Raw genomic sequence first — 23,091 nt, 5'->3', positions numbered from 1 at the left:
GTCGGTATCTAATTTTAGCGATATGGTTAGAACGAAAATACGACCTACATTACCGAACGGCAACAAGTCGGCAGGTGTTGTTTAACTGTTCAAGATTTCATTTGATTTATGTTCTGAACCTTTTTTAAGATTTCAATAATGAAGACATAACACGCACTTTGAAGTAAACCCTAAAATTATTAAAGTCACTAATAATTTATGAGCAAAATATATTTTGTTAGAAATATTCACATAACATTTTATTTGGAAATCGGTTGCAAAGTTGCTCCTAAAGCCCTCTATGAAAAACATAATGAACTCTTAGAAAGCTTGAACCACCATACAACCAACTTTTAGTGAATTAAAGGCAACGGAACCGCATTCCCTAACATTACTTCGCTGTAAAATTCGATAACTAGAGAAAATAGCAAAATGTGTGCACTATAACTAGTCGCCTAACAAGTAAACATGTAAAATTGTTATTTCTGTATAATATATCGTTTCTGAACAAACTGACAGCTCTGTTATCAATATGACATTTCATCTTCTGACATTCATTATCCTTCTGTCAAGTTGTGTCAAATGATAAAAGTTGTTCAATGTTTTTGTATTATAAAAAATAATTTTCACAGTAAAAATGACTGAACCAGAGGAATATAAATGTGTGAACTGTGGCGAAGCAGCGGCGGCATTATACAGGACATACGGCCCATCAGTATTGAAGCTTACGAAATGTGTAAGTTGTACATTATTATCACAAAATAAATGCTCAAGTCACTCGACTTCGTGTTTTATCTACAAATAAACTAGCTATAAGCTGTTCTATAGCTGTGAATTTAATTCATGCAGTCTTGTTGTTGTACCCTAAATCTTGCCGAGTTTGTAGATAGTGCGTATATTGAGACAATAGACAACAGTGCTTACCTTCGCCTTCTGATTTTTTACTTTATTTTAGAACACCGTGGCACTGCAATAGATTATCACCATTCTAGGCAGTTAATTTCCGTATCTATTCAGTTTCTTAATGATTAATTTTGTATGAATTTCAGGAGAAATGCAAGGGTATAGTGGATAAATACATAGAATATGATCCGGTCATAGTGATGATCGATTTAGTATTAATGTCCAAGGAAGCACAAAGGCATACACTCTTCAATACTGAATTTAAGGTAAATAATTACTAAAGTCTTCTATTTGATATCATTACCTATAATAATAATTTACTTAACTAATTCTTTAAAAATGATAAGTTAATTCTTTGAATTATTTCTTAAATAACTGTTCAAAGTTGAGTCAATATTTTTATATTTACTTTTCCAGGCATTTTGGAAGCTAGCCATTGTATTAGTGATGGTGGAAGCCTATGGAGTATGGAGGAGTGACAGTTTATTCAATATCGGAGTCAATTCTATTTGTGGCATTGAAAATAATTCTACTAACTTGTAAGTATTGGGAAATATGTACATCATTACAACTATTTTATGTCACTGAGTGTGAGCTATATTAAAAAAAATGTAATGGGAAGGTACTGACTACTGAGATACAGGCATCACCTAGATCCGGAGACATAACTCGATGTAATTAGTAGTTTTAGTGAATTCTTCGAGTAGTTCAATGGGTTTATCATACCATATTCATAATTTTTAATTGGTCAGAATTCACAAACATAATTATAACGACTTTGACACACATACTATACTTATTAATTCAATAACTTTTAATTGCAGAACTATACCAATAAACATATCAGAATCAGTCCCCGAGTCTTGGAAAGTAAACTGCTGGGCGTGGGTCCCTGTGGAGAAGGGGGATGAGGACAATGACCTCTTTATATGGGAGAAAGATTTCTATATGCAGTTCACATCTACACTATGTGGTTTGTATTGTTATAATATTCACACATAGTAAATATTGTACTGTTTTTTTGGTAAGACAAGAGTAAAATAGCAATTTTATGATATGATAAATATGCCAATTTGATATCATGCCGTTTTAAAGATATACTGGCATTTTTTTTTTATTTAAATAACTTTTTGCAACTTTAGTGTATAAGGCCTAATGCCACTGGCATTCTTACTATTAAGTTACATTAAAATTCATAGAACTGCATTTTATTCTGCTGTCTTATTGACAGTGCACGAACAAGAATTCCAAATAAAATAATATTGATGTGTTGTTTTTAGGTATCCTTATATTTATAGCGACAGCACATCTATTAATGACAATGGCAACACCATTCTCAACACAAAATAGAGGTAAGTAGTTACTAGAACTAAGTATCATCAATATTCTACCTTAGAGTAATTCCTTACCTTACATAAATTCTACCCAAGTACCTTAATTCTGTTCAATTATGACAACTTTAATATTTTGGTTCCTTTATCATTTATTTAATTTTCATTTTATTTAGTCCTTTTTCTAATAATAGAGTTACAATGCAAATGGTTTTGATGTGATCAATGGAAAGCTAACTTTGTTTATTATATCCTAGTGCTAAATTTAATATTTCTATTAATATTGTTTCCAGTGCCTATAATGCGGATATTGAAAGCTTTCACACTAGCTGACGCGAGCATACTGTTCACACTACCGATGTTGGTGTGGGGCTCCGACACCTCTGCTGATACCAGAACATTCCATTTTGTACTAGTTTATGCATACAGCTTCGCTGTCTTTCTAAATGTATTTAGTGGTAAGTATGGGTTTAAATATAAACTTAAATTCAAGCCTCAGTAAAGTCACAGAGTGACTGGATAGATTCCTAGACTCGTGTCAAGTTCTGTCGTGCGAAAAAACGTAGTTTATGAACGGTGTACCCAGTTGATTTATTATACACTGTGTGGAGCGATCTAAACCACATCCGACCAACAGCCTGTAAGAGCCCACTACTGAACGAAGGCCTCTTCTTACAAGTGGTTCGATTCCTACAAATTCCTGTTGCATATCAACAAAATGTGCTGAAGGATCAAATATTTTAATTTAAGTACCTTCTTTTTTTTCTGTTTACAGTGATATACAAGTGCCCAGTAATTATAACGATATTAATTCTAATCTTAAGTAATATCACAAAATGTATAACAAGTTTCCATGCGACGGCCATCTTGAAAAGAATATTTGGATATTGAGAGAAGAGAATACACATACATAGGTACTGACTGGTCATTCGAGAGTCTGAAATTCTAAATTCCATCCTATGGAAGGCTACCGTTTTTTTTTTATTTGTCCAATAGCAAATAAGCTAGACTGAAATCATTGGATTAAATGTGTTTGACAGCTACAGTGATTGGACAGAAAGACTCAACGATATTTTAGCGCCATCTAGGGACGAAAATGGTAGCCCTTATTGAATAAAATTATAAAATAAATTAGGAAAAAAATAATAAACAATTGCACAGTATCACAGAGTATTTATTTCAAAAATATAACCTTAATATATTTTGCTATTTATGGGTTTACTTAGCTAAATATATTATAAGATATAGTAATATACATGTAGTTTACATATGTTACATTCATATAGCAGTACACATAAGCACATATTATTATAGAAGCTATTTTTGTAAAGTTTCGTATGAGTGGAAGTGATACAGAATAGAATTCAAAGAAAATTTTCATTAAATTGAATAATGTAGTCTTAGATCGCATTTTACGATCTTTGTCACAAAAATAATAAAAATATTTTTTTAAATCATTTCATAATTATTGTACAAACTTTTGACCCAGAATGTGATACTATGATTGTCAACCTTTGACAGGTAAAAAATATTTTGGGAATGTATTGATACATAATATATTATAATGTTACTGCTTTCTTCCATATTTTAAAGAATATTTTTAAATGACTAACACTAAATGCAATACTTAATTCATGCTGCTAAACTAAGCGAAGAAGCTGTGCTACTAGCTGCTTCTAACACAATCATACAAAACTATATTTATAATATTACTAATATACTTAGGTACCTAGAATAAAAGAAAACAAAAATTAAATTCAATATTTTTGAGTAAACCAAAACCTGATTGCCTATTAAAATTATTTAAATTGTCTGTGACATTGGAAAATGTGTCTATTCCACTAGAGTTAAAGTTCAAAGTAAAATAATCATAATAATATGGAAAGGAAATAATGAGAAAAATTGCAAGTTGATGAATAAGTATGCATATGCAGCTCTAACAAAAACATTTCAGTTCCATTTCAATTTGTTTAATAATAATTATAATTTGTGCCAAATTATTATAACTAAATCCAATTACAATTTCAACACCATACATCAATAAATAAATAATTAAAATAGAGATAATTTAATACAATACCATTAACCTTTTGACAACTTATAAGATTATAATTCTTACAAAATTATTTGACTTACAAAATTGGCAAATTCAATACTATAATTTTGACATAGTAAAAATTAGCCTGCATCATTTTTCATAGAAATACAATTCGTTTTAATGTAAAAAAGACAATCTAACTAAAGCAAAATATACAAAATAAATTGTGAAAATATATGTCGTTTATAACTGGCAACACCATTCAGTCTTTGGCTAAATTGAGCAGAAGCAAAATCTAACATGAACTTAACTAAGAAATATAGAAAACTATGAATGTTAGAACAAATATGCAACACAATAAAATAATGGCTAATGTATGCTTAAGCTACAAATAAAAAGATAACACTTTTACTCATTAACAAGTTAAATTACTTCTACAACATGTTTGTGATATACCTCCAGTTGTAAACAAAAGAAAAAAGGGAAACTAACTTGTGCTGGATATTTAATTAATTACAAGGATTTTTTACTAAAGGGTGATTCACAAATGTCAAGTTTCTTTGTCTCAGCAGACAAGACAATGACCAGTTTTTACCAGTTAACTACTCAATTGCAACTACCTACTAGAACATTACTCAGAATTTGTTCAATAAACAATATGAATAATTTTGCTGTGTGAGTTCCGGAGTGTCATTTAAAAGTTTAAAATCATTAACAAACTATCACATTGAGATAAAAGAAGAGTAACAATGTATTAATTATAAAGAGCTATCCTATATTTATCATACTTCGTAATAGGCATTTGTTTACCCACATTTTATAGGCAAGGTGATTCATTGTACACAAGCAGGCATCACGCACACATACACAGTTGTACAAGTTATGACATGTGGGGAAATTATGTTGTCATTGATACTATCAGTTGTTGTTTTTATCTCAACTATAAACAGTGCCCTTTGTTCAAGTAACAAGAATAAATGATGTCTTTATTAGCTGGAGATAGTTCATCGGTTTATGAATTATTCATTTCATCATACGGAATGGGATCTGAGTTTATTTTCATTAACAAATAATGACTATAAGACACTGTATCTGTATGTTACAGCTTGTATGTGTGTGTGAATTACCTTTGTGTACTTAGCCAAAAAGACAACACAGAAAATATTTATTTTTAATACATTTTAACATTGTATTTGGAAGTGTTTCGTTTGACCTTTCTTGTACTCAGATATTTGGTCCGATGCCAATTTCACTTTCCTTGATAACAAAACAGTATTTGTGTGAATTTCATTGGCTTTTCTTTTGTGCTTGTTATTTCAAACAGACAAAATTAAATAATGTGCTCAAAAGCTGCTACAGAGATACAAATACTAAATGTAAAGCTGAAATGTTGTTGCTAATAGTTTAGAGAACTAGTAATTACTTATTCTCAATCTGTTACTTTCTAAAACTTTCTAGAAAGTTTTTGTCTCAATCACAAGCTATTATTGTTTATAGAAATAATAATAATGGGGCTGTAGAAATTCATAAAAGCATGCAAATGCTATGAATAAAATGTTAAGCACACTATTTTTCCTGTTGAATAAGGAAAAAAAACTAAACCTGTTACTTCAAAATGTTTCATACATTTGCACTAGGTAAGAACAGGTATTGATAAAATAATTCTAACATTGCAAAGTAACTGTTTTCATATTAACAACATGATGTTACAAAGGAACAAAAAATTATCATAATCAATAACATGTTATCTTAATCCAAACTAGTATCAACAAAACACTTCCAAATTAATTATATTCCCATTACATATAACAATTACAAGCTACATCAATAAATAATATACGGCAAGGCAACTAGGGGCTGAGAGGCGGGTCGTCGTTACCGATCATAACGTCTTCGTACATGACATCATGTGTCCGTCTTGCCTCAATCTTCTGCCGGACATAATCAACTAAATTGTACTTCCTAACTACCAACACAGCGCCTGTTATAAGGAGAGCAAGCGTGCATATTGTTACTAGAGCTACCGTCACACCGCTGTGCGGCCCTGACGCATCCGCCGGTGTCTCGCAATCATCCCCGACGCGCACAAACCCCTCCAGACACTCACATTGACTCGTTTTCCCAACGCACTTCTGGTTCGGAGGACACGGGTTCAGAACCGTTACATTGCAGGACAGGATGTGCTCTGTTAAAAAGAATATACTACGTAACACAAAATAAATTGATTCAATTAAATAATCGTTGGCTACTTAAACTTACCAGAGCAACCGTATTGTATTAAATTCAAGAGCAACGTCACCAAGATGTCGATTGTTTTTAGACCCATTATGTTGTAACACTGCACCGAGAATTATTCACATTACAATTACTGCAAAATATGTTTAGTTTTCGTCTGTTTGAAAAAGCGAACAATACCTTTCTACCAGAAGCGCAAGCAAAACAAATGTCACAAAATATTGTGCTGTCATACTTCATACGCGTTTTGTTATCTTATGATGTGAAGATAGTGTTTGTAGAAATAAATCACCAAAATTCGAATTTTACTATATAAATTAATCAATATTATTAAAATGTAATATAAAAACGGCTTTTATTATTTTTGTAATTTTAGTTTAGGTGAAACCATTACACTCAATTATGTATAACAACTAAACGTTGAAACGTTTCTTTCAACGCAGAATATTACTATACATGATTTCGTTGATATCAACTAAACTTACAGAGAAAATAAAACATCGGTGCTTAGATACATGATATATTTTTTTGTAAAATTCTTATGAAAATATGTAACGAAAATATTTAACAACTAAGTAAGTATACAACGAAAGGTTGCATACTAATAAACGCCTCTAGTTTTAATACCCAGTAACAGATGGCGTTAATCTTAGTTAGAAAATTAATTATAAAGTTCTACAATCTATCAGTCTAGTAATAATAACTATAAACTGTAAATTAATTATTCTGACTCTGATTCTTCTTCTTCACCCCAAGTGTATCTTTCGGGTAGAATGTAGTCCCTGGGATCGTGGCCAAAGGCTTCGACTCCACCGTTGCCGTCATCAGCGCCCTCTCTGAAAAGTAAAAACAAATCATTATGACGATGCCATTATCGTTGATATCGTTCTTTTTTTTCAATACAGAAAATTCTGAAAATCTTACTTTAGTTCAGAATGTGAGATTTCTTTGCGCTGTTTCTTCTGCTTCTGTTTCTGCTTCCTTGGTCGCTCTTCATCTTCGTACTCTTCATGATCAGGCTCTCTTTCAGCTGCGAAATAATTCAGATATCTTTTAGAAAATGAGTGACTCGTTAGGTGAGTGTCCAACATATTGGGTCAACTGTATATGGGACACTGTCAGGAAAAATGTTTTTGAATTTTTATATTTTGGAATATTCTTTCGATTAGGTGAAGTTGCTTGATTAATAAAAATAGTCGTATTGGATGCAATTTTTAATTATTTGCAATATATAGTGTAATTTGTTTGGTTATATCTTATGAATCAGTAGGGTTAGTAAAAATCTTTGAATAATCAACTCAGCCAAGCCATCTAAAAATCCTTTTTAAAAACTTTCTGGGTCTTTTAATAAGTTTCTCTGATTCACCTAAAGTCTCATAGTTGTCACTGTAGGCTCCATCTTGGCCCTTCTCCTCCTGGCCGTAAGAGTCCTGCTTCTCAAACTCGTAGTGGTCTCCGGCCTTCTTGTGGTAGGCGTCGAACATTTGGTAGCCCTTCTTGCCACCGCCCGACTTCTTACGGGAGTAGCCGATCTCACCGTCACCTTCGTTCTGGACTGACTTGTGCCAGTCATCCGGCTACAGAAACAGAAAAGGATAGTGTACTTTGTTCTTTGCTCTTTTTTTTTTAAAAAACACGTCGCCCTACGCTAGCATTGTCTCCTGTGTCGTGGGTGCGTTTACAAACATACAAACCGAAACAACGATTTGTGGATGATACAAGTGTTGCTCCGTACGGGAATCGAACCCGCTACACATTGCATGGCAGTCAGTTGCCCAGCCACCGCGTCAACCGTGCAGTAACCGCATCTGGCGCCAGAGGGCGATGCAATACACATGCAAACAATTATGTCCGTGTTTACACTAAAATAGTAGAATTAGACTTAACTATGAACTGTAAGAAAGTAATAAGACTTTAACGTATCAAGTATTTCTTGTGTTCCATGTGTGAATTAAACTAATGGCACATCGCGTAATTACTCCATTAACGGCGAATTGGCAGTAGTAGATACTTACGGCAGCAGCTCTAGTTTCTCTCACGAATGAGCCAACGGATATGGTGTCATCGACCATCAGAAGGTCTTCCAGAGTATTGGCTTTGTTCGTAGGCAGGCCTACAGCCAGCTGGAGCAGGCCCAAGCCGATAGCAACAAATTTTAACGCCATCGTCGTATCTATGAAAACGGACGAAAGAAACGTTAATATATTTAAAAATAAAAAGAGAGGTGTTGGTTTAGGTATTACGTTTTTTGTCTACCACAGGCACGTGATAAAAAAAGTACTTACAGTTGCTTTGACGCGTTCAGTTCAGTAGCAACTCAGCACAATAATTCAAATCTTTGTATTTTATATAACACGATATTGCAGCTACCTTGGTCTTTCACAACGGACGGCGGGCCGGCTGACCTATGTTCGGTTCTTCTCGAGTACCTTCGAACAGATTAACAGTTTTTGCGACCATTTCATCAATGATTTGTTTAAAGTTATTTTTGCGGTTAAATCCGTTGCTTGTGTGGTGACCTGTGACTATAAACAATCCGAAGAGTTTGTTTTCTCTTCACTTTTTTTTGTAGGTTTTTTATACCTACTTCCGTTATTTTGTTCTTCTAAGTAACTATTGGCAGTAGGTGCTTAGTGGATATTTTTCTTATTATTAACCTCAACATAGTTATTTCATTAAACTTGCATATGTCAGTACCTACACTGACCATATCATCATCATTCCATGCCACATTACGTAAAGTGAATTAAACAGAACAAGTATCGCACCGAATTAAGACGTCTCGTTCTTCATTGATGACTTTCTACAAATGTCCAAATGCGACGTAGTCCTTTTATTTATCATAGCTATATTGCAAAGCAATTACATCTACTTTTAATTAATTTCCTTCATCAGGTTTCTATGACCTTCAAAGATTTGGTAATGTTGGCAACTTGGCAGAAAATTAAATGTTTCATTACTTTAAATGCTATTTTTCAATAGTTCATGAACGACCAACACAGCATGAAATTGAGCAAATACCACAGACATGAAATGAACTTGGGTAACTAATTCCAATATGTCGCCGCCAGACGGTGGTTACATAGATTATGAAACATGGAACGATTTGATTGTATGTTTGGCGACGCAATAACAACAACAATCCAGGGGTCTGGTAACCTTTCTTTTTTACCCATGGAAGGTTTTAAACCTTTATTTGTCAAGTTTCGTCTAAATTGATTGTACCGGAAGTCCAATTCCCCCCTTCCCAATCTCCGATTCCCTAACAATCCTTAAATTCCTAACCCCCAAAAGGCCGGCAACGCACTTGTAACGCCTCTGGTGTTTCAAGTGCCCATGTGCGGCGGCGATTGCTTACCATCAGGCGATACGTCTGCCGTGTACCACAAAAAAAAAATCACACCGGTAACTCGTATACTACCACCGTCAAAGTGTTTATTCTTTATTACAGGCTTTGTTTCAATAAAGAGTTTTCCTAAGTCTATAAAAAACGTTATTTTTAATGCGTGTGATTTGATAGTGCCCATAATTATTCAAACATACGCAACACTTACTTTATTGCGTAGCAAACTGCGGTTGACGCCACGTTCTTAGGTCACAGGCTCACAGACCATTGAGCTCCCGTTGGAATATGCCATTTGTAATAGGTTAAGAGGAGGTCAAAGTCAAAGTCAAAGCATTTATTTCAATTAATCCCAAATAAGGCACTTTTGAAACGTCAAATTGAATTGTCCGTCAGTTTGTCAGTCAGTGAAGCTAGGTGCTCGTTCCAAAGTGTAGCTTCGAATGGAGAAGAACGAGCAAGAAACTCCATTGGGAGTTCTCTCCTAACACCTTCTCTCCTAACTCTAACCTCCAGAGGAGAGAGGATATCTCCTCTCATTGCCTCTTAACAGCTACAGATGATAATAAAATAAAACACGTGTATATAATGAAAGTGTTTACTGAACAGCCGTCATTAAGCCGCCATTACCTATACTTTATTTTTACATTTTGAATCCTTGCTATTTTTTTCATGTGTCTTAGTGAGTGCTGTGTATACTGCTATGAAATTGCCTGGTTCTATGAAACTGTTTCTCGTTGCGGTCTTGCTTGTTGTAGTTTCCGTTATGGGTTGCTCATGTACAACATCAGGAAGAACATCATACATCAGCTGCCATTCCTTCTTTAGTTTCATGTCCTCCAAAGCACTTGCGCTATAAATAAAATAAATAATGGATTTAGTATCATCAAAGGCTCCCCTTATGAAGTACTGAGGGTTGTAAGTCCATGTTATATGCTAGAAGATTGTAGTAAGGTTACTAAAAATTTTTTCAATAATGCTACTCGTCTCTTGTTCGCTTGTTGCAGTTTTTGGATTTACCCGGTTCCAAATCTAATCCAGTGGACTCAGATAAGATTTAAATGTCATTGTCCATATTATGTGCCTAAGGTCTTGGAGTCTTATAATATTATTGGTATATCGTGCATTTACTCACATAGCATCATCAGCAACATCGAACCGCAACACTGGGAAGCCGACATCGCGTCCCCTCTGTATTGCATTTTTAACCAGCAGGTGAACAATCTCTGTGTTTTTCGGACTATCGTGGGGTACTATCAGGATTATCTGTGGGTTAAAATCACAACGTGTATTATTCTAAAGGTAAACAGTTGTAATAAATTATTATCATTTTATCGATTTTGCGGGACTTTGCAGTGGCAATTTATATAGTTCAGTAACTCCAATTAATTCACCTGCAGAACATTATGCACTCGGTATTTGTCGTGTAGGGCTGGTGCTCGTAAGCAGTGGGCGGTGAAATGCATCAATCTCCGGGAGCGCGTACATCTGACGCAGCGAGCCCACCGTTCCAGCAACATGGCGTCCCATGGGCATACTGACATCCCTAGCGCCAACCCTCGGATTTGGGACCACCCTCGTCGCGGCTCTTGTTGCTCTGCTAACATTGAGTGTCCTGCAAATCAGTGAAAATAATTACCAAGGCATAGAACTGCGCGATAAAGTTCGTATCCACTAAAAACTTACTAAGGTATCTTGCACTTTTTAACTTGAGAGAGCCAAATTGTGACACGAATGGGTCAGCTCGATCAGAGTGATACCACGGCTTCACAGAAAACCGACGTGAAACAACGCTTGCGTCGTATTTCGCTGTGTGAGTGAGGTTATTGGAGGCCCAACGTCGTTAAGAGTAAGTGAATACTTGTAACTCGCAACATACCCTGTGCTAGTGCCCTTGCTACATAGTCAGAGAGCACAAGCTGTGATGCCGAAGGTGGCGAGGAGATGAGTCCAGGCCAGGCGGTCTTGGCGTGCTCGCGCACGAACCGCAGCACGCGCGGCACGTCAGCGACGCGCGCGCGTCGTACTCGCATGCGGTCGTCATTCTCGTTCCCCTGCACCTGCAAACTGCGCTCATAATGGATTCCCTGTACGACTACTTACATTTCCCAATATAGAAACTCATTAAAACTATTAAAGCTTTGCCATAATATATTTAAGACTGGATAAGGTTGACAGAATATACTCGTTGTACAGGGAGGATAACGTAAGCAAAAATAGAGACGAACAAATAAAGATTTTGTAACAACTAGATTCGAAAAACTGGCACAGTATGAACTGTAATTTAAAAACTGTATGACTTAGATTTTTTTGATACCTAACTTTTGTAGATCGTCTGGCGCCATTTGGCGTCGATTTCAGAGATACCCCCAACATGGTATAATTATTAAATGATGCGATCCAGAACTGTGAAATTATTTGATTGAAAAAGAGTAACCATGAAGCTAGATCTTTCTCCTTTACATTCACATTTTGAAACCTACTTCAAATTCTTAGGATCGATATACTTTTTAACTTTAATAACCTTCCAATTTAACCTGTATATATCCTTAATATCTATGTACTCTAATACCAAATGTAGTAGTATAAGGTAGTACATTATTTTGTAAACTATGAACTAGCTACTACTGAAGCTACTGCACTGTATAAAGTTGTGTGGTGACCTGGGATCTCACCACAGCGTGCTTAGAGTTAACTTCTTGTTTGTCGGCGTAATTCCTCGCGGGGTTCCCACTGATGCAGCTCAGTGCGATGCGTTGCTTCTTGACGGACTGTTTCGTAAAGAATTTCAATAAACTTGTCAATGCGGACATAGTGCGGCAGCTGAGGATTGATGATTACTTCTGCTCCATGTAAGTTCTCATATATATTTATGTATGTTTTTCATGTTGAAGTCTTTTACTTTAACTTGGAATTTAATTATTATAAAATATTCAAAAGTATAATAATGGTGACATAATGACGGCTGTTGTGTCAGTTTGTTAGTTTAGGTTTTCTGAATTTGAAATGTTTTTCCAGTAGCCAGGTTATGGCAAAAAGTTTGTATTTTGTTTTGTTCAAAGTTTATATTTATTGATATTATACAAACAGATATTTAGTAAAATTTGTTCAGAAAATATTGGTTCATGTTATGGAATAAGAAAAAAATATGAAATAATTTTTATTTTCTTAACTTCTTTATTCTTTATTGACTTCGATCCACAGATACACAGCAGCTGCATTTTGTCATCTGTCACGGCTCTCAATTTATTTCCATCTCTCAACTTGAAACCATGTCGTAAAATTATTTTCAAAAATATAATAAAATTAAATAAAAAAAAAAAATAGTAAAACAAAACTGTTAAAAAAACATGAAGTAAAAATAGATAAGTTGTTCATAATGCAGTGTTTGAACACGTTACGGGCGAGTGCCCTGAGGTTGCCTACTGGTGTAGTGGGCACTGCCCAGCCTCACATCAACGTCATCACAAAGAGATGGAAGAGGAAGTCTCCTTGTGATCGTTGTTACATCCCAAAGCACCCCAAACCCGTGAGTTACTGCTTTGTAGACTAGAATCTAGGACCGTGGTTTCATATGTTCTAAGATATTCTAGGATCTATCGTGATAGGATGAAGTTGCAATGTCTTTCATAGCTTTTTGACGAAGCAATAAGTATCTACATACCTATTTATCTATCTTCTTGTAAATTTAAATGTACATACATTCATAACCTCATGTCTCCCATGGGGGTAGGCAGACACAATTGAACGAAAATTGCTACGATTCTTAAACACCTCTTTCGCTTCATCAACAGTCATCAGTCTTTTCATGGCCCTTTTTTAATATATCGCCAAACTGGTCGCTATATGTCAGTCTAGAGCGTCGTATATTTCTTTAAACTGCTTTATATTTGATTTAAAATTATTATTTAAATCTGCTTTCATGCATCCTCTCTACGTGTCCAAACCATCCTAACATTTCAATCTTTGTCACTACATCATCTTTCAAGCCACACTTTTCTCTAATAACACTTTTTTTCACTCGATCACTTAATTTTACTTCACACATAGTTCTCAGGGCTCTCATTTCCACCGCATTAATCCTGTTTTCATGCTTCTTCTGCCACACCCATGATTAACTGAAATGTATAATTGTATTTGTCAACAAATATTATAATAATTATAGTAAGTACTGTATGGTTTCCGTCCACAGTGTTTCGATATTAATAGCATAACTCTTATGCGTGCGACGGATTGCCACGCAAAGCTGATCCGTTCGTTCCTTTACACGCACTACTGGCCTCGTGAGCCGACCATCATCAGCCTGTGGATGTCTCTCGATAGCCCCCTACTGGATGTACTCACCGATAAATATTCGACAAGTGGTAAGGATAACCACTCTAACGTCCGGCCCGCGCGACCGTTTATCTCTCTAACGTCCAGCCGCGCACGGCATCCGAACCGCGCGCGACTCGCAAGTTCGTCGTAACAAAAAACCTATATAGCTACTGAACCGTAATGCCTAGAATAAAGAAAAGAATACCAAAAAAAAGATTGAAGAATACTCATCAATCTTAACGATTTTTTTAAATCTTTAGTTAATCTTTAAAATACAATAAAACGGGTTAAACATGAAACACAGAAAAAAAACAGAATTATTTCTACCTTTTTAGAATATACGGCACAACTATTGCATATTTTATCAATAAAATATTTTTACAACAAACTAGACTCATTACCCTTTCTTTTGATGTATATATGATTATATTCGGTTAACTCTAAGTATTGTAATTAAATCGAAAGAAAACACTACTCGTAATTTTACACATCAAAAAACCTGAGGAACACATTGACATTATTATGGAATCTTCAATGAATTTAGTATATTTCTCTTTGAAAAATGTATTATTTTGCTTATTACGAAATGTATTTCGATATTTTATATACTATTGTAATGCAAAGTATGTAAAATATGTATAAACAAAACTAAAAGTGGCCAACACCAGACCGGCCATTTTTTTCGAAACAACAATCGTTTGAAGTTAAAATTAGACTAGATTTATCAGCTAAAACTGTGATATTTATACATCATCGTAAAGCACAAATCTTCTAGTTTATTTTGATGTATAACACTTGCAAGATGAATTAAACAAAACTGTAGTATTTACGACATAATTGTTGGAAGTTTAAACTTTAAAAAATTATATTTTGTTTGTCAAAGCATATTACAACGCCATGTCTTATTTTTTCGTCGAACAATTTATTCAGCTGTATAGATAATCAGTCAAAACTCACCAAACAAGACCGTATTTTAAACTAGAGGGAGTTAAACAGAACTCGTCACTTTGGATACTATAGTATCCATGGACGTATGACGCTCCTTTTTTTGGATACCGTGCTATCCATGGACGTTAGAGTGGATAAAGTAGTTACATTTTCATTTTAGCGATGCAAACGAAAAAGGAAATTAGGGCCTTCAATAGGTCCAACAGAATATTTTTATACGCATAATAATGTGATGAGAATGGAGTACAGTGTACGTAAACTTATATGAAACAGTTTGTTTGCATTATTTCCATTCTTATGGGGGATACCTATGGACACCTGCACACATCCGAAGCCAAGTGTCCACTGCTAAGCAAAGACCACTTCTTACACAAAGAAGGGGATTAGATACGGGAGGATTGATGTTTGATATGTTATTTGGACATTCAAATCTAACTTTGTTTCGCCAGGTGATCGTCTTATGGCTTTTGAGCGCATTAAGAGAACAGGGGAAACGAAGTTAGTGGGTCTCGCGGTGGCCAGCAGGATCTATCCCTGGACGCAGCTGGAGCTCGATGAGTGGGCGCACGCCACCAACGCCCTACCTGAGAAGTACAAGATATACTTCAGTGCACATTGCCTCAAGAAATCCAATCTGTTCAAGAAGTACAATGCTGACTATATCTATGATGTAAGTATTTACTCCGTTGATCCGGAGCTGCGTATTACCTAGCGGGTTTGTCGAGGCTGCGGCTCGAAAAGTAGGAGTAAGGGGTGGTTTTTAGTCAGTACGAGTCTGACACTCCCTCTCGCGTCGCCTAAGGTGGGAGAAGAAATTGAATGATTTTCCCCCTTTAAAAAAAGTATACAAATAACTTCTTATGATTCTATTCGCTAACAAGACGCGAGACTTCATAGACGTGTACTTTGCCTTTAATAATAATGTAATATCTTAATAACTTACAATAATTGTTACTATAAAATTAACTGCAGTGTCAGTTCGAAAGTAAAGTGTGTCGCGAGTGTGATTTTACAATTTATACTTACTTATATTGTGCAAGATGAACTAAATATTTCTTTGGTTATAACATATATCTGTGTTAGTTATGTCTAACCAAACAGCTTCCCCTTTCGGGCGTAGCCAACTATTGCAGCGAAGTCCTCCACCGACTCCAAATCAACCAGAACCAGTTCAACCTATTGAGCAAATTCCACCTCAAGCTCCAGCCGTGTTGGCTGGTGAGTTACCCCCTGAAGTTGTTTCAACACCAGATATCCAGAAATGGATTGGGTCAATAGACGCCGTTCTCGCTGAGGTCTGCACCATAGTCTCAGAAGGGAAAATGAACAACGATCAAAAGCAGCGTGTCTCCGCCCTTTGTCGCAACGTTTTAAAGGGGACAAGTCAAATGGCCGTAGAATATCAAGCTTTAAAGCAAAAAACCATCCAAGCGCACCACACAGTACTGCATCTAAAAGAACAGCTGGACCTTGCAGAATCTATTAAGGTGATCAAAAATACTATAATCGACAAATTATCGCCTTCTGACATAACCTCTTCATCTTACGCTAACATAGTAAAAAAAAGTTCCGAAACCCTCATCCGTCCAGCAAATCTGAGTTCTGTGGCCATCTATCCTTGCGACAAGACGAGAACAAGCGAAGACACAAAGTCACTTGTTCAGAAAATTATTTCGCCTGAAGAACTAAAGCTTCATGTCCGTGGCCTAAAAAAAGTCAGAAACGGGGGTGTACTTATTAGGACCGAGAACAAAGGAGATATTGAAAAGCTCAGGAATTCAACGAAACTGATGTCATCTGGCCTTACGGTAGAAGAAACCCCCAAGCGCCGACCTAGGATTGCTGTCGTTGGAGTTCCAGTAGCACTTACTGAAAGAGAAGTATTTGACTGCATCTATGAGCAAAACCTTTCGGAGAAATTGGCAAATAGTACTCGAGAGTCCTTTCTTGCTACTGTCAAATTGAGCCATAAGTCAGGTAAGAAAGGTCTTCCCACTTGCAATTATATATTAGAAGTTTCTGCTGCCGTCAGGAAAGTACTCATAAACCAAGGCCGGATTTTTATAAACTGGACTTCTTGCCCTGTAAGAGATTTCACAATAGTTACAAGATGCTTCAACTGCCAGCAGTTTGGCCATGCAGCCAAGTTTTGTCGTGAAACTAGTCCTACGTGCAACCACTGTGGGGAGACTGGGCATTCCCACAAGGAGTGTAACAGTAAATCTTCTCCGCCTCAATGTGCGACGTGCAAGCGCTTCAAGAAGAAATGTGACCATCAGACTGGTGACGCAGAGTGTCCGGCGCGTAAATATGCCGAGATTAATTATATCAATTCGATTGACTATGAAGGCGCCTAAGAGCGCCCCGGACAGTTTATTTAGTAGCACTTAGTTATTGTCTCGTAAGTTAAAAGTTACTCTATATTTTATTAATTTAGTCATTAGTTTTTATGGCCAGTCAGCTAATCACTGATCTGGATGAATTTTCTGTGTCTGAAACCAATACCTGTAATGTAGAAGATTGTAAACTTCTTCTTCCTTCTGGGGAAAATACGCTTACGCTACTAACTCAAAATATTCTCCGTATTAATCGCAACATGGATGGCTTTGAAGTTCTATTAGAAAGTCTTGACATTAACTGTGATGTTATTGTCCTAACAGAATGTTGGCTATCTTCTCAGACAGCCAATTTACCTTCTCTCGACGGCTACTGCACTCACAAAACAAATTCAAACATGAATCAGAATGATGGTGTAGTGGTGTACATAAAAAACAACTTAAAAGTTCTAGTGGAAGAGCCCAGAGTTCAAAATAGTAACTGTTTAGTAATTAAAATTATTCCGGATACTGTAATTATGGCCATTTATAGGCCACCGTCTCAAAACATTGACAGCTTCTTGGACTCACTTGATGTAAACTTAAAACATTTATCTGCTTTTAAGAACATTATATTAATGGGTGACATAAATATTAATATTGCTTCTGAGAGAGCAGATACACATGTACATAACTACCTAAATATTTGTTCATTTCATGGTCTTTTACCAACCCATTATTATCCCACGCACCAGTCTGGGTCATGTTTGGATCATTTCATCATAAAAACCCGACATCCGAACAAAACATTAGTCACCAATTCATCGCTTACGGACCATCAAGCTATTTTGCTAACAATACAAAAATCCTCACCTAGAAAAAACTGCATGCGTAGCTTTTTAAAAATTGATATGACTAATCTTGCACGTGCCATTCGCGACATCGACTTTGACCCTGTTTACGATACTAATGACGCAAATATTTCATTACAGTATTTTATAAATGCGCTACAACATGCGATAAACAAAAATACAATTACCAAAATAACGTCTAGAAGGTATAAATCGATCAAACCGTGGATCACTCCAGGTCTCGTTCGTTGTATACGGCATAGGGACAAACTACACCAAAAGTCAAAACTTGCACCTGATAATGAAATACTTTCTATTTCATATAAAAGGTATAGAAACTTTTGTAACAACCTTTTAAAAAAGTTAAATATCAACACGAGAAGAATGAGTTACAGAAGGCAGGAAAAAACAGTAAACTCGTTTGGAAATTTATTAAAACAAATACTTTTCGATCGAAAAATCCTGAACCCCCACTCGAATTACTGTCTTCAGAAATAAACCCATTAGTAGCCGCAAATAAAGTAAATAGTTTTTTTGCTAACATTGGCAAAACCTTAGCTGAAAAATCCTTGAACCATAGTACTTATCCCCACCAACCATTGTCGGCTGTAAATACCCCTACGAAAACATCAAAATCTTTTGTTTTATTAAACACTGACGTCAATGAAATTTTAAGGATAATTACAGGGTTAAAGGACGATTGCGCTGTTGGGTGGGATGGCATTCCTAATAACATACTGAAAAGGTTTAAACACCTTCTTGCTCCTCCATTGACCCATATTTTTCAGTCATGTTTGTCTAAAGGAATCTTTCCCAAACCGCTTAAAAAAGCAGTAGTTACGCCAGTTTTCAAAGCGGGAGATAAAAACTGTGTTAACAACTATAGACCCATTTCAGTATTAACAGGTCTCTCAAAAATTTTAGAAAAAATTATAAATAGTAGATTAATAGATTATCTTGAAATTAACAATTTGCTTTCAAATAACCAATTTGGGTTTAGACCAAAAAGATCGACTAACCAAGCAGTTCACAGACTGTCCGAATACATTAGTACTAACCTTGACAAGGGTATGCATACCATTGGGATTTTCCTGGACCTCGCTAAAGCTTTTGACACAATTTCTTGTTCTATGTTACTACACAAGCTTGAAAAACTTGGAATAAGAGGCGAACAACTTCAGTTGTTCACCGATTATCTTAGAGATCGTCAACAATGCGTTAAAATAGGTCAGTACACAAGTTCTGAGATGGAAAATAGTGGTTTCGGAATACCTCAAGGAAGTATTTTGGGACCTACATTGTTTTTAATTTACATTAATGATTTATGTAGTTTGGTCCTTCGTAATGGGCTAATATTATCATATGCGGATGACACAGCCCTATTGTTTTCCGCTGAATCTCAAAGTGAAACATATGAATATGCCCAAAACGGTTTTAATGTTGTGTCAAATTGGCTTCATCAAAATCTTCTAACATTAAATATAGATAAAACTAAATATATTTCATTCTCAATTAGAAACATTAATCCACCGCTTACTAACCTAGATATATTTGCACATAATTGCAATTCTGCTAATATTGCTTGTACTTGTCCCACTTTAGTTAAAGCTGACCACATAAAATATCTAGGTGTTACGATTGACACGAATCTAAATTTCCGTAAACACATCGAGTTACTATGCAAAAGAGTGCGTAAATTAATGTACATTTTTAAGAACCTACGCCACATAGCCGACTATAAGTTAATTAAACAGGTTTATTTGGCTCTGTGTCAGTCTGTTCTCACCTATTGTATTACATCATGGGGTGGAACTGCAAAGTCTATCTTGCTTCCTCTGGAACGCGCTCAAAGAGCAATTCTAAAGGTTGCTACCTTCCGCCCTTTTAGGTTTCCCACACACCAACTATACACTGCATGTAAAATACTAACAGTGCGCCAACTATTTATATTGCAAACCATACTTTATCAGCACTCTGAGCTTCCTTTCGACCCAGTATCCCAAACCAGGAGGAGGAAAGATTTGGTTTGCTTTGAACCACAGACAAGACATGCATTTGCACATAGATTTTACGTATTTTTAGGACCATTTTTGTACAACAAGGTCAACAAGATCTATACATATAATAAAATCGTAGAAAAGTGCTGTCTGTACATTGAAAATAAAAATAAAAAAAATAGCAGGGGTTATTGTTATGTCGATGTCGAACCCAAAAATGTAATTAACTTTTTTTTTGTCTGTTTGTCTGTTTGTCTGTTTGTCTGTTTGTCTGTTCGTCTGTGCGCGCTAATCTCAGAAACGGCTGATCCGAGTTGGATGCGGTTTTCACGAATATATTGTGGGATGCTTAAATTTACATTTAGTGTTTGTTTCATGTCAATCGGTTCATAAATAAAAAAGTTATGTCAAATTAAAGAATCACGTCGAACATTCTATGCTTATACCATTAATCTCCGCAACTATTTGACGGATTTGGTTGAAATTTGGTACAGATATAGTTTAGAACCTTAGAAAGGACATAAATATATTTTTATTTCAAAAATCAAAAAATAAAAATAAGAAATAAATTATTTATAAATAATTCTATGTCGATCGTTACACGACTTCGGTTCATGTTATTGTTTTAATTCATCGAAAAAAAGTAAATAAATAGTAAAAAGGTATGAAAAAAATAATATCAATATAATTAAACTTTTAGTACAAAGAAAATGCCCGAACGGAGTATAAATAAATACATAATCCAAGTTGTCTTTATCCTCGATAGATGGCGTTGGGATCGAAATAGATCGCGCTATGGTTTCGTTACATTCATTTGGTTGGGTATCGGCCGAGCGCTTCGGTACTATCGTAGAAAAAGTGTATATCAGTCGTATGATTATTTGTCTGTAGTGGTCCTGCTGTTTCGTATATTCTAAATTGGTTTCGTTGTATTTGTCAATTAATAAGTTTATTTGTTGGGTTTTCCTGGTTTTTTGGTTAAACTATTTAACGTAGGTTTAGTTTGATATCGATTATTAGTAGTTACTGTAGTTAGTTTTTTTAATACTAAATATATATAGTGTAAATTATTATAAATGTAGTACATTGTTATCAGAGTATCTACTAAATCTTGATTACGCAGACACAGAAAAACTATTGGAAATTTTAGTATGAATGTAAGATTAGCTTGTAAGTTGTTATTCTATTTCTGTACACATGCACCTAAATTGATAGTCTTGTAAGTGATGACCCGAAACACAGGTTTTTATAAACCTAGCTCGGGCAAGTCGCTAATTATACATAAGTCTAGGTTAAAAAGTAAATTTTCCTATAGTTCCTAAATATTGGTAAGTTACTTATTAAGTTATTCCTAGTGCACTAGCATAATTATTGATTAATACTTATTTGTGGCTGTTTCATGTAAATTATTTTGTGAAATAATGAAATAAAGGAAAAGGATTATTATTCTGATGGTGGAGTAGAATACATGCACCATCTCTATGCTCTGTGCAGCGAGTATTATAAGGAGTCGACCAACGAACATTAAGTAACCAAGTAGTGCATGAGTGAGGGGGACTGGGATGCCGTCTCCTCCTTCTGCGAAGCAGTCATGCTAGCTAAGGAGGAGGCGGGGCGTGTGAGAGAACGAACCTCCTCACGCCCCAGCCGTCGCGATAGAAGTGTAAGTGCGGGTCTGCGGACGGCGAGCAAGGGTAGCTCGCCGCCTGACCAGAATCAGACCCGTGCGTGTGGCGCGTCGCGTTCCACGTGCGCCTTAAAGAGCTACCACAGATGGGGCCCAGTAGGGCTCATTATTTATTTAAATCTAAAGAGGTTGGTTATACACCTTAAATTCCTAACTCCCAAAAGGCCGGCAACGCACTTGTAACGCCTCTGGTGTTTCGGATGTCCATGGGCGGCGGCTATTATTTACCATCAGGAGATCCGTCTGCTCGTTTACCGGCTTATACCATAAAAATAATACAGATGAAAGTAGGAAGCAGTAGTGAATCATTATACATTCCTTTTATTTACCGCCATTAGGTGGAAATCCTAGGCACAGCATCAGAAATAACCGGTCAGGGTGTTGCCACACTCCTCCTGAACAAAATGCTGGACAACGCAAAGGAGCTGCGACACCCAGTCGTACAGGTTGTGGCAGTCAGCAAATACGCGTGAGTTGTTTATATTAAACTACTAGCTTCTACCAGCGGGTTTGCTTGCATTCCCGTGCAATAAAAATAAGCGTATATGTTATTCTAGACTACAATCCACCCCTGTTCCTGGAGCCAACAGACCACCACAGATGGGGCCCAGTAGGGGTGATGCCTAATCCGGAGCTGCGGACTACCTAGCGGGTTTACCGGAGTTCCGGTTCGAAAAGCAGGAGTAGGAACGGGGTGGTTTTTAGTCAGTAAGAGTCTGACACTCCCTCTCGCCTCACCTACGGCGAGAGAAGTCATTGGATGATTTTCCCCCTCAAAAAAAAACCCTGTTCCTGACTGTTAATGATAGATTTATTATACTTTTTCAGGACAAAAATATGTGAAAAATGTGGTATGAAACTAGAGTGGAGCATGGATTACGCAGATTTTACCAACGAATGTGGTCACCGTATATTCTACCCCAGACGACCTCATCATTCGGTTGGCGTCTATGCCAAATTCTTTGATCCACGTAAAGGCGGTGTATTGCCATGCAAACCCCAGTACTAAAGGAATTTAAACTCTGTAAACTATTACGTAGAGTTCAATTCGAATTCCGTCTCGTGTTTTAAACTACGTGTTTGACAGTGTCATTTATGAATGCCTTTTGAAAACTGTTCGTTTTTTAATTCAAAGTTATTTAAAAGA

The 23,091-nt window shown here is 35.9% G+C and overlaps 6 protein-coding genes across 9 annotated transcripts; 3 read left to right on the top strand and 3 right to left on the bottom strand.

Annotated features, from left to right (window-relative positions):
- The first annotated feature begins 546 nt into the window (after positions 1 to 546).
- On the top strand, positions 547 to 3,206 carry LOC118263746 (protein ARV1). Its single transcript, XM_050705607.1, has 7 exons — positions 547 to 715; positions 1,029 to 1,148; positions 1,300 to 1,421; positions 1,707 to 1,855; positions 2,163 to 2,234; positions 2,507 to 2,671; positions 2,989 to 3,206. Exons 1-7 carry the CDS (start codon positions 617 to 619, stop codon positions 3,102 to 3,104), a joined length of 843 nt encoding a protein of 280 aa, XP_050561564.1. The 5' UTR covers positions 547 to 616; the 3' UTR covers positions 3,105 to 3,206.
- A 160-nt stretch (positions 3,207 to 3,366) lies between these two features.
- LOC118263662 (uncharacterized) lies at positions 3,367 to 6,704 on the bottom strand. Its single transcript, XM_035575774.2, has 2 exons — positions 6,511 to 6,704; positions 3,367 to 6,436 (listed from the first exon to the last, which is right to left on the bottom strand). Exons 1-2 carry the CDS (start codon positions 6,575 to 6,577, stop codon positions 6,102 to 6,104), a joined length of 402 nt encoding a protein of 133 aa, XP_035431667.1. The 5' UTR covers positions 6,578 to 6,704; the 3' UTR covers positions 3,367 to 6,101.
- A 286-nt stretch (positions 6,705 to 6,990) lies between these two features.
- LOC118263665 (pre-mRNA-splicing factor ATP-dependent RNA helicase PRP16) lies at positions 6,991 to 8,911 on the bottom strand. Its single transcript, XM_035575780.2, has 5 exons — positions 8,772 to 8,911; positions 8,502 to 8,659; positions 7,853 to 8,063; positions 7,411 to 7,516; positions 6,991 to 7,322 (listed from the first exon to the last, which is right to left on the bottom strand). Exons 2-5 carry the CDS (start codon positions 8,649 to 8,651, stop codon positions 7,208 to 7,210), a joined length of 582 nt encoding a protein of 193 aa, XP_035431673.1. The 5' UTR covers positions 8,652 to 8,659; positions 8,772 to 8,911; the 3' UTR covers positions 6,991 to 7,207.
- Positions 8,912 to 10,413: 1,502 nt separating this feature from the next.
- Positions 10,414 to 12,821, bottom strand: LOC118263478 (uncharacterized). 4 transcript variants are annotated; one of them, XM_035575500.2, is made up of 5 exons: positions 12,493 to 12,821; positions 11,709 to 11,889; positions 11,224 to 11,444; positions 10,965 to 11,095; positions 10,414 to 10,682 (listed from the first exon to the last, which is right to left on the bottom strand). In XM_035575500.2, the coding sequence occupies exons 1-5, from the start codon at positions 12,640 to 12,642 to the stop codon at positions 10,460 to 10,462; spliced, it is 906 nt and encodes a 301-aa protein (XP_035431393.1). In that variant the 5' UTR covers positions 12,643 to 12,821; the 3' UTR covers positions 10,414 to 10,459. The 4 variants fall into 4 exon arrangements, with proteins under 4 accessions (XP_035431393.1, XP_035431394.1, XP_035431395.1 ...); XM_035575501.2 differs by having other exon boundaries at positions 11,709 to 11,883; XM_035575502.2 differs by having other exon boundaries at positions 12,505 to 12,821.
- A 242-nt stretch (positions 12,822 to 13,063) lies between these two features.
- Positions 13,064 to 23,089, top strand: LOC118263580 (uncharacterized). The gene is made up of 5 exons (XM_035575652.2): positions 13,064 to 13,358; positions 14,022 to 14,193; positions 15,544 to 15,764; positions 22,283 to 22,413; positions 22,773 to 23,089. Exons 1-5 carry the CDS (start codon positions 13,209 to 13,211, stop codon positions 22,951 to 22,953), a joined length of 855 nt encoding a protein of 284 aa, XP_035431545.2. The 5' UTR covers positions 13,064 to 13,208; the 3' UTR covers positions 22,954 to 23,089.
- LOC126912615 (uncharacterized) lies at positions 15,969 to 17,522 on the top strand. Its single transcript, XM_050705604.1, has one exon. It carries the CDS (start codon positions 16,180 to 16,182, stop codon positions 17,449 to 17,451), a length of 1,272 nt encoding a protein of 423 aa, XP_050561561.1. The 5' UTR covers positions 15,969 to 16,179; the 3' UTR covers positions 17,452 to 17,522.
- Positions 23,090 to 23,091: the final 2 nt, after the last annotated feature.

The sequence above is a fragment of the Spodoptera frugiperda genome, chromosome 27 (genome assembly GCF_023101765.2).
Source record: "Spodoptera frugiperda isolate SF20-4 chromosome 27, AGI-APGP_CSIRO_Sfru_2.0, whole genome shotgun sequence".
NCBI classification, from domain to species: domain Eukaryota; kingdom Metazoa; phylum Arthropoda; class Insecta; order Lepidoptera; family Noctuidae; genus Spodoptera; species Spodoptera frugiperda.
This window is presented reverse-complemented; position numbering and strand designations above follow the sequence as displayed.

Coding starts and splice junctions, on each gene's coding strand:
- LOC118263746 (XM_050705607.1), top strand. CDS start 617: ATGACTGAACCAGAGGAATATAAATGTGTGAACTGTGGCGAAGCAGCG. Junction 1,422..1,706: donor GAAAATAATTCTACTAACTT/GTAAGTATTGGG, acceptor TTTTAATTGCAG/AACTATACCAATAAACATAT. Junction 2,672..2,988: donor CTTTCTAAATGTATTTAGTG/GTAAGTATGGGT, acceptor TTCTGTTTACAG/TGATATACAAGTGCCCAGTA.
- LOC118263662 (XM_035575774.2), bottom strand. CDS start 6,577: ATGGGTCTAAAAACAATCGACATCTTGGTGACGTTGCTCTTGAATTTA. Junction 6,437..6,510: donor AATACAATACGGTTGCTCTG/GTAAGTTTAAGT, acceptor TCTTTTTAACAG/AGCACATCCTGTCCTGCAAT.
- LOC118263665 (XM_035575780.2), bottom strand. CDS start 8,651: ATGGCGTTAAAATTTGTTGCTATCGGCTTGGGCCTGCTCCAGCTGGCT. Junction 8,064..8,501: donor GAGAAACTAGAGCTGCTGCC/GTAAGTATCTAC, acceptor CTGTTTCTGTAG/CCGGATGACTGGCACAAGTC. Junction 7,517..7,852: donor TGACAACTATGAGACTTTAG/GTGAATCAGAGA, acceptor ATTATTTCGCAG/CTGAAAGAGAGCCTGATCAT.
- LOC118263478 (XM_035575500.2), bottom strand. CDS start 12,642: ATGTCCGCATTGACAAGTTTATTGAAATTCTTTACGAAACAGTCCGTC. Junction 11,890..12,492: donor ACGCTGTGGTGAGATCCCAG/GTCACCACACAA, acceptor CGCAGTTTGCAG/GTGCAGGGGAACGAGAATGA. Junction 11,096..11,223: donor GAGTGCATAATGTTCTGCAG/GTGAATTAATTG, acceptor TTTAACCCACAG/ATAATCCTGATAGTACCCCA.
- LOC118263580 (XM_035575652.2), top strand. CDS start 13,209: ATGCAGTGTTTGAACACGTTACGGGCGAGTGCCCTGAGGTTGCCTACT. Junction 14,194..15,543: donor CGATAAATATTCGACAAGTG/GTAAGGATAACC, acceptor TTGTTTCGCCAG/GTGATCGTCTTATGGCTTTT. Junction 22,414..22,772: donor GTGGCAGTCAGCAAATACGC/GTGAGTTGTTTA, acceptor ATACTTTTTCAG/GACAAAAATATGTGAAAAAT.
- LOC126912615 (XM_050705604.1), top strand. CDS start 16,180: ATGTCTAACCAAACAGCTTCCCCTTTCGGGCGTAGCCAACTATTGCAG.